A 14,897-nucleotide genomic window follows, 5' to 3' on the forward strand; every position below is an offset into this window, starting at 1 on the left:
TACTTCTTTGTGATGTGTTTCTTTTTTAAAACTGTTCCAATTCAAAATCATCAATATGAAAATAGCAAGGAATTGTGATGATCATAGAATCCTACCGTGCAGAAGGAGGCCATTCGGCCCGTCGAGTCTGCACCGACCACAATCCCACCCAGGTCCTATCCTCATAACCCCATGCATTTACCCTAGCTAGTGCCCCTGACACTAATGGAGAATTTAGCACGGCCAATCCAATTAACCTGCACATCTTTGGACTGTGGGAGGAAACCGGAGCACCTGGAGGAAACCCGCGCCAACAGTGACCCAAGTCGGGAATCAAACCCAGGTCGCCGGCGCTGAGAGACAGCAGTGCTAACCACTGTGCTACCATGCCGCCCCAAATGATGATAGGGTATCGCATGGTGTTGTTCCATGTGGTAGGTCATAGATTAAGATTCATGGTCATCTCGCAGATCTTCATGGTAAGGTGGTGTCCTAGAGGTAGGCAAAGCGAAAGAGTGAATTGGCTCCAGTGTTTAATACTGGACAGAGGAACCTTACAAAGCTCAGAGAAAGTGTATTTCCCATTCTGATCATGGGTGAATTTGATGCATTGGAATGTAAATGAGGGAGAAAGAACAAAAATGTCACAATAAAAGATTCTCAAAGGGCGAGATTTTACTGCTTTGCTTGAGTGAGACCGGAAATTCCTGCCTGAGGTCAACAAATATTTCCGTTATCTGCCCCTCGCCCGCATCGATTCTGTGGCAGGCAAGGCGGTAGAATTCCAGCAAGGGTGTCGCCAGAATAAATTGACTCTTCAGTTAATGTAAAAGAAAGTCCCAGGTTCAATCCTGTCCTGTGTCAGGGGTGCTGCTATCGATTGTGGTTAAGGATAATACTCTACAGTTGGCTTTGTTCCAAGGCTACGGATGTGAGAGTCAGACTGGTTCAGTCTTCCTGATAGATGCCCAGCGATATTTGCAGCGAAGGATAAATGGATGTAGGCAAGATTGTGGCAATAAAGGGGTAATGTGTAAATGAATCTAATGATTCCTTACATTAATAAGTTGCATATAGATGGGGGCAGCAGTGCCTGTTATTGTAACCTTCTGAAGGCGGCTTAGGTTGGTTAAAGATGAATTTTCCAGAGTAGCATTCCTATATTGCTCTACAGTTTCTCCTCTTTTGGGCCAGGAAGTTTGACTGCGGGTAAAGATGATCATGACTGCACGAACGATGGAGCAAGCTAGATGGACTCATTTTTGTTTGAACAAAGCCACCATTGCCCAAGATGAAATTGGTTTGAACTAAAATTATGCATGCAAGCATAAAATATGGGCCAATACTTCCAAATTTAAATAAGCTGGATAAGTACATAAAAGGAAGAGTAGAAAGATGTATGCTGAAATGCTGAGGTAAGGTAGAGTGGAAGGAAGTATAAACACTAGCACAGACTAGGTAGGCCGAATGGCCTGTTTCTGTTCTGTAAATGTAATTCTATATAGTTAATGTGATGCAAACCGGTCATTGAACCTGGAGGCTCCTTGGAAGTCACATATTGAGCCAGTGAGGGTCGGTCTTCATTTCATCAATTTTAATCCATCATCTTCTGGTTCAACAGTCTATTAATCAGTATATTATATCTTTATAGAACTTTAAAGATCATGCTCTTGTTCTCGGTTAGACCTTCAATGGGAAGCAGATATTGGTGTTCTATCCTCATTTCATCATTTGAGTCATGGAATCATTCTCCTTGTACTTTCTTGTAACTGTTTCAGTATTTCTTTTGCAAATATGATTCAAAATTGCACAACATATTACAAATGTGCTGTACTAATGAGTTAATGGTTCAACAAGGTGTAGAATTTGTGCAGGGGTTGTTCTCTCCTGTAATATCTTTAGTAGAAACCCCCCCCCACCCCCCGAACGCACGCACGCGCACACACGCAGTCGGGATTGTGAAGGCTGCTGCAGAAATTACTGATTGGTCTTAACAAGAGTTGGCTTTTGCCATGGGCCATAGAAACATAGAAAATAAGGTGCAACAGTAGGCCATTCGGCCCTTCGAGCCTGCACCACCATTCAATATTATCATGGCTGATCATGCACTTTCAGTATCCCACTCCCGCTTTCTCTCCATACCCCCTGATCCCTCCAGCCACAAGGGCCACATCAGCCCCCTCTTGAATATATTTAACAAACTGGCCCCAACAGCTTTCTGTGATAGGGAATTCCACAGCTTCACAACTTCGAGTGAAGAGTTTCTTCCCCCTCCTCAGTCCTGAATGGCTTAATCCTTATTCTTAGACAGTGACCCCTGGTTCTGGACTTCCCCAACATCGGGAACATTCTTCCTGCATCTAACCTGTCCAGACTGAGTCAGGTGATTGAAGATTCAAACCGCAGTGTGGATTTAACATCATTTAGGCTGACATTCATTGCAGGTTTGGTTCCACGATCACTCCAAATTTTGAGTTCCAAGTTTGTCAATTAAAACAGGTATGGTTTTATCAATTCATCCATATCCATCCATATGTACAGTGCAGAAGGAGGCTATTCGGCCCATCAAGCCCGCACTGACAACAATCCTACCCAGTCCCTGTCCCTACAACCCTACATATTCTTTGCATTATGAATAATTCTGCCATCCCATTCTCTTTTGGATATTAAGCAGCATATCAGTGATAAGGACAAAGTCCAATGTGTTGTGATAAATTGTGAAATCAGTAAAGAGGGAAGGGTACAAAACTAAATAACTCTAACTAGGCACATGCCATTGGATCATCAGGTCTGGATGCAAATTGATACTGATACTGGAGATAACTGAACTGGGGGAAACACATTAAGCTCGTAGGAATGATAGCCTATGGCAGGATTCCCAAGCAGCACCTGTATAGTTTAATCTAAGGGCCTCTTAATAAAGGGGAACTGAGGGATACAGAAAAAGTATAAAGTTACTGAGCATTGTGCGAGTTACCAACATAGCAAAAGATCTGTTGGAATAGAAATTGCTTCAGGGTATGGCCAGTTTCAAAGTTCTCAACCACAAGCAATCATTCAAATTAAAGTGGACGGCACTGAGAACCTGTTATAACCTGCAAGCAGAACCTGATGACATTGTGGCACAGCGATTAACACTGCTGCCTTAGCGCCAGGGACCCGGGTTCAATTCCCAGCTTGGCTCTCTGTCTGTGTGGAGTCTGCACGTTCTCCCTGTGTCTGTGTGGGTTTCCTCTGGGTGCTCCGGTTTCCTCCCACAGTCCAAAGATATGCAGGTTAGGTGGATTAGCCATGGTAAATTGCCCCTTGGTGTCAGGGGGTTTAGCAGGGTAAATGCGCGGGGTTACAGGGATAGGACCTGGGTGGGACTGTAGTCGGTGCAGATTTGATGGGCCCAATGGCCTCCTTCTGCACCGTAGGGACTCTGTGATACCTGTTGAACCAAGTAAATAGATCAACTTCAGTTGCTGGGAAGCTGTTTCCTCCAGATAGGGAATCTAGAACATGGGCAAAATCTTAAGAAGCCAGCAATCAAGAACTCAGAATGAAGAAATTTCTCATCTAAGAGTTGTGAATCTTTGGAATTTTCCAACTCTGAGGGATGTGGATGCTCAGTCTTGAATATATTCTTGTGCGTGTTATGACCAGGTGAGAAGAGGTGACCTGGCTGCCCTCTATTAGGCCTCCTCGCTGGTCCCAACTAAGGATATGCCTTTTCCTTTCTCACAGAACACCTCGCCCCTCTTCCACTGAACCAAGGCCTTGCTCCGTGAAGCCCGTATGGTAGCTGTTGTCCGATGGCCACCCCACATTAAACACTCTCTCTCACGGGCATCTTCCACCTCATAAAATAAAGTTTGGGACCTTGAATGACTGCAGGACACACAGTGGACTCAAGTCACCAGAAAAATAATTTTTAATGCTATGGAGGGAGTACAGTGAAGGTTTACCAGGCTGATTCCTGGGATGGCAGGTCTGTCATATGAGGAGAGGCTAAGTCGGTTAGGATTGCATTCATTGGGGTTTAGAAGAGTAAGAGGGGATCTCAAACTTATAAAATTCTAACTGGTTTAGACAGAGTAGATTCAAAAATAATGTTCCCAATGCTGGGGCAGTCCAGAAGCAGAGGTCATAGTTTGGGAATAAGGGGTAAACCTTTTAGGACTGAGGTGAGGAGAAATTTCTTCACCCAGAGGGTGGTGAATGTGTGGAACTCACTACCACAGAAAGTAGTTGAGGCCAAAACATTGTCTGATTTCAAGAATAAATTAGATATAGCTCTTGGGGCTAAAGGGATCAAGGGATATGGAGAGAAAGGGGATCAAGATATTGAATTTGTTGATCAGTCATGATCATAATGAGTGGTGGAGCAGGCTCAAAGGGCCGAATGGCCCACTCATGCTTCTAGTTTCTATGTAATGTGGAGGCAAGTCATCCTCAACCCTGAGGGATTGCTGAGAGAGAGATGCTTTTCCAAATCTCAATGCATTTATTTAAACTGCTGCAAGCAATAAAGAGCCAATCATACAAGGTTTTCTTGATTCAAAGAACAATTCACTCACCTGAGAGAAATAATAAAAACGTGATGTCAGACATTCATCTCTCGTGCAGTCATTGGGTGCACAGACGCAAATCAGAAATAAGGAGAGTTAGAGTCCAAAAAAAAGTAAAAGAATATACAGTTGGGCCATTTGTCCTTGGGGCATGGATTTTTTAAAGTTGCAGATGATTTAGGTATTTGGTTTCTTGGATGGGTTCAGATGTAGAAGATGTCGCAATTATTGCAGGATCTCAGTTCGCTGGTAGGCTTCTGACAGAGTTGGCTTCTCAAACCAGGTGACGTTCTTAATCCAAAAGAGTGTAAGAGCAAGCGGACCTCAGCGTGTTTCCCTTGCTGCAAACTTGACATAGTCTGTGTCACTTGCAATCTCTCACTAGTGACTGGCAGCCTTGCCTTGAAATACTTCACCCATTGTGTATTTCCAATCAGTTTTTGGTGGGTCTGTGGCAGCCACTCTTTCAATATCCAGCACCCTGCACTTTTAATATCTCTTCCTTAGACAGTTACAAGTTTTGATGGGTGTCTGGGTTCTGGGAAATGTCTCTCTCTTCACACTCCCTTGAGGGTGATTTATTGGTTTTGCAACTTCACCTTATAACGTAGCCTTGCATTTTTAAGCCAGTTGCTGCTGTCTCAGTTCAAATTGCAAAATTTACAGTCACTTAAAAGCTGAAAAATCGTATTTTCAAAAATAAAGGGGCATGGCCTTGTAACATGTTCTTCGAAACAAAAATGTGTCGGTGTTATTCAAATAAACAGTAAATACTTATCACAACTACCAAGGGCGGCATGGTGACACAGTGGTTAGCACTGCTGCCTCACAGCTCCAGGGACCCAAGTTCGATTCCCGGCATAGGTCACTGTGCGGGGTTTGCACATTCTCCCTGTGTCTGCGTGGGTTTCCTCTGGGCGCTCCGGTTTCTTCCCACAGTCCATAGATGTGCTGGTTAGGTGCATTGGCCATGCTAAATTCTTCCTCAGTGTACCCAAACAGGCGCCGGAGTGTGGCGACTAGGGGAATTTCACAGTAACTTCATTGCATTGTTGATGTAAGCCTACTTGTGATTAATAAATAAACTTTACTTTTACTTTAAAAAGTGTTTTTAGTTTTAAAAATCTTTAATGTAGCTTTTGGTAGGATTGTTCTCCAATTTTGGGACCCTGATTTCAGCTTCATTGTGTATTAGCTAAGATGGTGCAAGCTGAGAGGGGTTCCAGTGATGTATGTCCAATTGCTGTCAAAGTAAAACACTTGTTTGTTAAGCAAATGTTTAATGGAGGGTTTTTTTTTTAGAAAGCCTATCAGCCCCTGAACAATGAGAAGTGACTTTAACAATGCAATTTGTCTATTAATCAAATTCTCTTGAGGAATACTACACTGGCAAGTAACGTGAGTCAAGCTCATTTTCACTTCTCAGGGTAAAGCAGAGCTATCCATCATTTGTGCAGTCATTTCCCCTGTGTGGTTTCATTGTTCTCATTCATACTTAGGTGGCAATCCGACTATCAATTTAAAGCTTTTGATGCCTATAAATGAATCAAGACATTCCAGACCATTAATTTGATCACTTCAGCTATGGTTGAATAGAGAGGGTTAGGAAAAGTGTTTTGACCATTACTGGAAAATGCTGATGTACTGAGATTGCAGTGTATAAGTTGACCCCACATATAAGACTGCCTCATTTTTCTAGCCCCAACAATCATGTTTTTGCATTTACTCAATGTATAAATCAACCCCCTCTTCAGCCTCGACATGCTGAACTCACATTAGTTGTCAGCCTCAATTTTCCATCCTGCAAATGCAGAAAAGCGGTGACAGGATTGGTCCAAGCCAGCATGGATTCACTCAAGGGGAAGTGTGCTTGACAAATCTTCTGGAATTATTTGAGGACGTGACCAGTAAAGTGGACAAGGGTGATTCAGTGGATGTTATGTATTTGGACTTTCAAAAGGCTTTTGACAAGGTCCCACATAAGAGATTAGTGAGCAAAATTAAAGCTCATGGTATTGGGAGTAATGTATTGTGGATAGAGAACTGGTTGGCAGACAGGAAGCAGAGAGTGGGAATAAATGGGTCCTTTTCAGAGGGCAGGCAGTGACTAGTGGCGTACTGCAGGTTTCGGTGCTGGGATCCCAGTTGTTCACAATATACATTAATGATTTGGATGAAGAAATTGAATGCAGTATCTCCAAATTTGCAGACAACACTAAGCTGGGTGGCAATGTGTGCTGTGAGGAGGATGCTAAGAGGCTGCAGGGTGACTTGGACAGGCTGGCTGAGTGGCAAATACTTGGCAAATGCAATATAATGTGGATAAATGTGAGGTTATCCACTTTGGTGGCAAAAACAGGAAGGAAGATTTTATGTGAATGGTGGCAATTTAGAAAAAGGGGAAGTGCAACATGACTTAGGTGTCATGGTAACAGTTGCTGAAGGTTGGCATGCAGGTACAACAGGCATGCTGGCCTTCATAGCAAGAGGATTTGAGTATAGGAGTAAGGATGTCTTGCTGCAGTTATACAGGGCCTTGGTGAGGCCACACCTTGAGTATTGTGTGCAGTTTTGGTCTCCTAGTCTGAGGAAGGACATTCTTGTTACTGAGGGAGTCCAGCAAAGGTTCACCAGGCTGATTCCCGGAATAGCAGGACTGACATATGAAGAAAGACTGGATCAACTGGCCTTGAACTCACTGGAATTTAGAAGAATGAGAGGGGATCTCATAGAAACATATAAAATCCTGATGGGACTGGACAGGCTGGATGCGGGAAGAATGTTCCCAATGTTGGAGAAGTCCAGAACTAGGGGTCACAGTCTAAGAATAAGGGGTAAGCCATTCAGGACTGAGATCAGGAAGAGTTCTTCACTCAGAGAGTTGTGAACCTGTGGAATTCTCTACCACAGAAAGCTGGTGGGGCCAGTTTGTTAGATATGTCTAAGAGAGAGCTGGACATGGCCCTTGCAGCTAAAGGGACAAGGGTTGTGGAGAGAAAGCGGGAGTGGGATACTGAAAGTGCATGATCAGCCATGATCATATTGAATGGTGGTGCAGGCTCGAAGGGCCAAATGGTCTACTCCTGCACTTATTTTCTATGTTTTACTTCCCAATATCTTATAACTGGGCGCAACGGATGAAGCAGGTGATACGTTGTTGTGCAGAACTGTAGGAGTTTAAAATGTGTCCAGAAAAAACAGACCCCACATGGCAAACAAGGAAGAAAAATAAGTCTTCTAACAAAACAAATCAAGTACGAAACTGGCTTCAAGCTAAATGTCATAATGTTTGCTAATTTGTCATACAACTGCGATGCAGCAAGGGAATTTGGTGTTAGTGAAAAACCAGTGAGGGAACAAAAAGGAAAATATCCTGAAGAAGATGCCCAAGACCAAATGCATCATAAGAACAGGGGTCAGTCACTGATCTGAACTTGATATGGATCAGAATGGGTCTTCAGGAATTGCTAATGTTTATGTTAGAAATGCAATGCGTACATACACATTCACGTGGGCCAAATCAAGCCCTTTAATCGGCGAAGACTTCAAAGTATCAGCTAGTTAGTGTAGCCATTTTATAGAACAAAGAAATCAAGTTTTGAGTCAGAAAGCCAATATTGGTCAGACTACCGAGAACCTCTGCCAGAAGCATCAGTTTCCAACGATTCATCATCGGAGATCAGCAAGAACACAAGTATCCATTATATCAACTCAACAGGGCTGATTGTGGACGGATAATTCTGAAACCAAAAGCACTAAATCTGATCCAGGATGAGATCCTTATGAGGATGTCATTGCCAAAGTGATTCAGAATGAATTTGATGAACTCTGCATTGAATGTTAAGTCAATGAATTTGATGAGTTCTAACATGGATTGATTGTGATTTAAAGTATCTCCTTTTTAGTTAATTTATTCAAGGTGTTATAATTTAATATGAACTTACCAGTGTTACATTTTTTTAACAACATTAATGTCATTGGTTCACTTTTTTTTAACCCATTCTTGTTTTTGGTGGGATTTTTTGAGAATTTAATGGTTGACTCATTTGCCGTTATCTATGGTACTTGGATATGCAACATGGTTAATAAATATTAATCTGATGTAATTGCAAGACAATTATCCATTGTATCAGTAAATGTTCAAAATATTGAATAATATTTCTCAGTGAGGAAGTGCTTTCATAATTCGTGTTTAAGGCAATCACTTTTAGTTTAGGAATTGAATTTAAATGTAAATAAATTGAAACACTTGGTTGGATAACCTGTAACAACCCTGAAGAAAGCACAATTTAAACAGACTTTGATTTGATTCGATTTGATTTATTATTGTCACATGTATTAACATACAGTGAAAAGTATTGTTTTTTGCACGCTATACAAAGCATACCGTTCATAGAGAAGGAAATGAGAGAGTGCAGAATGTAGTGTTACAGTCATAGCTCGCGTGTAGAGAAAAATCAACTTAATGCAAGGTAAGTCCATTCAAAAGTCTGACAGCAGCAGGGAAGAAGCTGGTCTTGAGTCGGTTGGTATGTGACCTCAGACTTTTGTATCTTTTTCCCAAAGGAAGAGGGTGGAAGAGAAAATGTCTGGGGTGCGTGGGGTCCTTAATTATGCTGGCTGCTTTTCCGAGGCAGTGGGAAGTGTAGACAGTGTCAATGGATGGGAGGCTGGTTTGCGTGATGGATTGGGCTACGTTCACGACATTTTGAAGTTCCTTGCAGTCTTGGGCAGAGCAGGAGCCATACCAAGCTGTGATACAACCAGAAAGAGTGCTTTTTATGGTGCATCTGTAAAAGTTGGTGAGAGTCGTAGCTGACATGCCAAATTTCCTTCTACTTCTGAGAAAGTAGAGGCGTTGGTGGGCTTTCTTAACTGAAGTGTCAGCATGGGGGGACCAGGACAGGTTGTTGGTGATCTGGACACCTAAAAACTTGAAGCTCTCGACCCTTTCTACTTCGTCCCTGTTGATGTAGACAGGGACATGTTCTCCTTTACGTTTCCTGAAGTTGATGACAATCTCCTTCGTTTTGTTGACATTGAGGGAGAGATTATTGTTGCTGCACCAGGTCACTAGATTCTCTATCTCATTCCTGTACTCTGTCTCATCATTGTTTGAAATCCAACCCACTACGGTGGTATCGTCAGCAAACTTGAAAATCAAATTGGAGGGGAATTTGATCGCACAGTCATAGGTGTATAAGGAGCATAGTAGGGGGCTGAGAACACAGCCTTGTGGGGCATCGGTGTTGAGGATGAGGAGGTGTTGTTGCCTATCCTTTCTGATTGTGGTCTGTGAGTTAGGAAATTCAGGATCCAGTCGCAGAGGGAGGTGCCGAAGCCCAGGCTACAGAGTTTGGAGATGAATTTCATAGGAATAATAGTGTTGAAGGCTGAACTGTAATCAATAAATAGGAGTCTGACATAGGTGTCCTTGTTATCTAGCTGTTCCAGGGTTGAGTGCAGGGCCAGGGAAATGGCATCTGCTGTGGACCTGTTGCGGCGGTAGGCAAACTGTAGTGGATCCAGGTAGTCCGGGAGGCTGGAATTGATTCATGCCATGACTAACCTGGGGTAAATTCAGTTAAAAGGATAACTTATGTTTATTTAATAAGATCAGCACTGGAGGTGAGAAAATTAAACAATGGATGATCCATCTCTGAGCTCCTAATAGAGACAGGAGGTCCACAGGTATTTCAGTAAAGGATTTAATTATTCGTTTAGTTCCCAGATCAAAGAAAGTAAAAGCAAGCTGCAAGCATGGGGGTTTCTTGTTGGAAGCAGCAAGTCTGGAAAGAGGACTGTAAGCTATATTACAAATATAAATTATCCATGAGATTCGCAGAATCAGTGCGTTGTTTTAATGTAAAAGATAACTGACTTACATTCTGTTTGGGAGCATCCAGAGTGTGCCACGCTGCCACGGGGATGGGCTGAGAGATCGAGGGAGATTACTTTGTTTTAATTTATCTATGTGTGTGTGCTCATAGAAGTAAACAGTCAGTAATTGACTTGGTTGGAGCTTAGAGGCAGCGAGTGAAATCTGTTAGGAGCGGCAAAGTACCTGTTCAGCCATAAACTGTACAGGAGTTGTAACGGACAGTCTGAGATAACACAATCTGGGTCTGTTCAAAGCCGGGACAAGGAGCAACAGCAGAGGCATTTAGCAACAGGTCTGTTCCTGACTCTTAAATCACTACACATGAATGCAATGAGGCCCAATATTGAACTGGGAAGTCCATAGTTTGGAGGGTTTGAAGAAAAATGTAACATTACTTAGTCAAAAACTATTAGAAGGGTCCTCATGGAATTTCATACCTCAGAGAATAGCTAGTACACAGAGGTGAACTCCAACTGAATTCTGGAAAGCTGTGGTATACTTAGTTTGATGCTATAAGATCTCCTTCCGTAAAGAAACTCTTGGGTGGGATTAAGAAGTAAAAGGGGAACTGGATTTATACTTTAGAGTCTTGACAAACTCTCTGTTAAGTTAGTACTGCTTGCTGTGTTTAAGTTTTGTTACATACAGAAAACTTTGTATTTGTTTAAAAACATGAAATCTTGTAATATGATTGATTTCAATACCTGGGTGTTTGAATTTCTCTTTAAATATTAATGGTCTCTATGGAGATCGTAACAGGCTATGTGTTTATTAAAGACAAAATACTATGGATGCTGGAATCTGAAACAAAAACAGAAAATGCTGGAAAGTCTCAGCAGGTCTGACAGTGTCAATGGAGAGCGAATAGAGCCAATGTTTTGAGTCTGGATGATCCAGAGCTCTGACGAAGAGTCATCCAGACTCAAAACGTTGGCTCTATTCTCTCTCCACAGATGCTGTCAGACCTACTGAGATTTTCCAGCATTTTTTATATATTGCTGCCTTGCAGTCAATCTAAAGCTAGCAGGAAAATTGAGTTACAGAATAAACTTTTGGCATTTAGTAACTCAGTAGCCAAACTTGGATTGAGATTTCATGTTTTGACATTTCAAGGAAGATTGTAAACTTTGTAAGTTGTTGTAAGTGCACCATGTGTCTTGAATTTACCTATTAAATGTTTAATAATGTCTTTCAGTTGAGCTTGAGCTTGTAGATTGAGCCTCTGCCTGATAAAGTCCATATTCAGTTTGAAGATGACGAAGCCAAAATATGATGGCAAGTAATATTTCCCAGTAAGCCAGAATACCGTAAGGAGAGTTACCTGTTCAATCCCAGGTCTCACTACAGTTAGCTAGAAATGGGGTAAAGGCTGGCTAGTAAGGAACTGAGGTTCACTTAACAGGACTGGCCTTTAATACTGAACTAAAATCAAACATGATATTCTGAAAACCACATTAGAGGGCCCATTCCAGATGGATGCATTTGACCTTGCAGCATCTTACCACGTCTACTCCATTTGTTGATACTATTGAAGTTATGCAAGAAGGATCACTGAAAATGGGACAGAATAGTAAAATTAATTGTTCAAGAAGAAAAATTATATTTCTTTGAATATTTTAAAGTATTTATTAAAAGTGTTTCTACAAGCCACTGCTGCCCTTTTTGCAATATGTTCTAATAAAAATGACATTACTGGGCTCCCTATCAGTTCTGCAAAGTTTATTGCAGAATATTAACTCGTAAACAAAACTGATATTAAGTTATTGTTTATAAAGCAACATTCTCTGGAAAGTTTGTCGTACTTTGGCATAGCCAGAGTACATACTGGCCTGAGTATCAACCTTGTAGGTGGTAAATGATCTACGCTCCTTGGTGACCTGAAAAGCAAATTGGTGGGAAATAAATACCTTCAACTATGACAACCACAGAAAGGTTAGTGCTAATATTAGGAATGTTATTTTTGTCGTGAGGTTTACTAAGAGCATCAATTGAACTCTGTCACAGATCGAGGATACATTTCGGTGGATAGCAAAGCGCCCAAGCTGTATGTTGTGTGGCGGGCACATTAAAATGGCATCTGGCCATCATGCAGCACAAATGAAGAGCTGAACTCCCTCTACATTGTTCCAGCAATATGCCTGCGTCCAACCTCTGAAGAAAACCTCTGGCACACAGTCACTTCCTATCCCAGGCATTCTTGGGGACTTCTTGAGCAAGCTGCCAACTTGGATCCAATTCATGAGCAGTTCCGTGCTGTGGATTCCTGACCCAATGTCGCTAATCAAAATTCATTTCACTCGGATCTTGCATTCAGAAGAGACTCAATGACAGGATTCTTTTTTTTTTTAGTCAAAAAATACCAAAATGACACAGGGGAAGGAAGAAATCAATTACTTTTCACAAGTGAATGCCAGGATTTGCTCATTTAATTAGGGAAAGGGTGAATCAAAGATGAACTTTTAGTTCCTTTGGGGGGGAAAAAAGCTTTAAGTAGGACAGCTAGAAATTGTGCCTCAAATAAATATTACAGCACCAAAGGGAGCTATTCAGCTGTAGATTTCCACTTAATCCTGTTGTTTTGCCCTTTCTTCCATTCCATCCCAATTTATCTTTCCATTTTTCAGAACCGCAACAAACCATGCCTATCTCCTTCATTAGAAATAGAATAGAAATAGAAACCCTACAGTACAGAAGGAGGCCATTCAGCCCATCGAGTCTGCACCGACCACAATCCCACCCAGGCCCTACCCCCATATCTACCCACTAATCCCTCTAACCTACGCATCTCATAACACTAAGGGGCAATTTTAGCAAGGCCAATCAACCTAACCCGCACATCTTTGGACTGTGGGAGGAAACCAGAGCACCCGGAGGAAACCCACGCAGACACGAGGAGGTCACCAAGGTCACCAAGGAGCGTAGATCATTTACCATTATCCAGGTCCTGATTCTATACCATTCCATTCCTACTCTCTATGACCGCTACAATTTACTCCTCCATAAAGAAAATGATGAATAGCATTTTGGAAGTATTTCCCAAAGTTTCTGGAAAGATAAAACAGGTTTGCAGGAATTTTGCATTTAGCTAGCACATGTTAGCGAGCGGAAGCTGACATAAACAAAGCAACTATGACTGCTGGGGAGAATGATTCTACTAGAAAGAGAAGGTATGATACTGTTGTGTAACAAGAAGTTGCATACACACTCATATGCCTGTTGCCTTTAAAGATGGTATGCACAGGATAGGTGACAGGCAATGTTTATGCCCTGATACATTTGCCTAAACAGAAGTGCTTCAGACAGGTTCTATCGAAAGTGCTGTATATGTCATACCTAAATTGTAAAGCATCCTGCATAAATCATTTTGTTGTATAAGTTGTTCCATTAAATGTAAATAGTATCAACGGAATATTTCCACAGCAGCATTTATACCAGTAAATAATATGCAATGTATCCACACTGATGTAGCATCTGTTTTTACAGAGGAAAACTGCTGATAAGTAACAAAAACTGAATGCAACTAATAAATTACTACATACAATGACCTCCTCTTTAACCAGCCATGATCAACCCCAAATCATTTTTCTACCACTTGCACAAATAACATGTTTAAATCTACAAATTACTCTTCTTAAATCAGTTGTTCGGCTGAGCTGTCCTGACATTACCAAGCTCAGGAAAACTAAACCACCCTTTATTGCTTTAAAATGTCTGTATTGTTGCAGCTCCGTCGCAGTTTTAAATTGTGAGCACCGTTTTGTCTGATGCGGAGTGTGTTTTCGTGTTCGTTTCGGTTCCTCTCCTCGAGTAGTTCGGTTCAACAAGGATGAAATTGCCCGCACGCCTCGGATTTGAAACGGGTCAGGTGGCAGATCGTGGATTTGGTGTTTATAAGAAGAAACTGTGTAACATTAAAATGAACAGACACAACCATGCCCTTGTGGATGAAATCACTGGAAGGGAAAAAAAAGGTAATTTGAGAGAAATCTCTTAATGAAAATGAAAGTCAGTAATTTGACCATAACATGGTCAAAATGTCACAAAGTCTTCACGCGATCAATTATGTTTTGGAATAATGAGTATTATTTCAAAAAATAGGGAGGAGCAGGGTGGCAGCTATGGAACTGAAAATATCAACAGCTTTAATCCCCCCAGTATCATTTAGACAATCGTTGAATCCCTAAAGTGCAGAAAGAGGCCATTCAGCCCATCAGGTCTGCACCGACCTGTAAAATCCTGCCCATTGTCTGTATTCTCACATCAGCAAAGTTTACTTAAGTGATGTGTGCAAAAGTGTGGAACCACCTCAAGCAAGAAGTACTCCACCACCTGTAATCCACCTCCAACACCGGTGGTCTGTAATCCAATATGAATCTATGCCTTCAGGAGAAAAGTTAAGGGGGGAAAACTGACAGTCAAAAATAATAAGCATTGAAATACATAATCAAAATATGGGCACTACCCTTTAAAGGTATGATAATCAC

General features: G+C 41.7%; 1 protein-coding gene across 1 annotated transcript in view; it reads right to left on the reverse strand.

Moving 5' to 3' along the window:
- Nucleotides 1-13,356: 13,356 nt before the first annotated feature.
- Nucleotides 13,357-14,897, reverse strand: part of meltf (melanotransferrin) — a 58,276-nt gene continuing 56,735 nt past the window's right edge. Inside the window, exon 16 of the mRNA XM_078206375.1 lies at nt 13,357-14,366. Coding sequence (XP_078062501.1) covers nt 14,302-14,366 — 65 coding nt within the window. The 3' untranslated portion in view covers nt 13,357-14,301. The remainder of the gene's footprint in view (nt 14,367-14,897) is intronic.

The sequence above is a fragment of the Mustelus asterias genome, chromosome 3 (genome assembly GCF_964213995.1).
Source record: "Mustelus asterias chromosome 3, sMusAst1.hap1.1, whole genome shotgun sequence".
Lineage (NCBI taxonomy): Eukaryota > Metazoa > Chordata > Chondrichthyes > Carcharhiniformes > Triakidae > Mustelus > Mustelus asterias.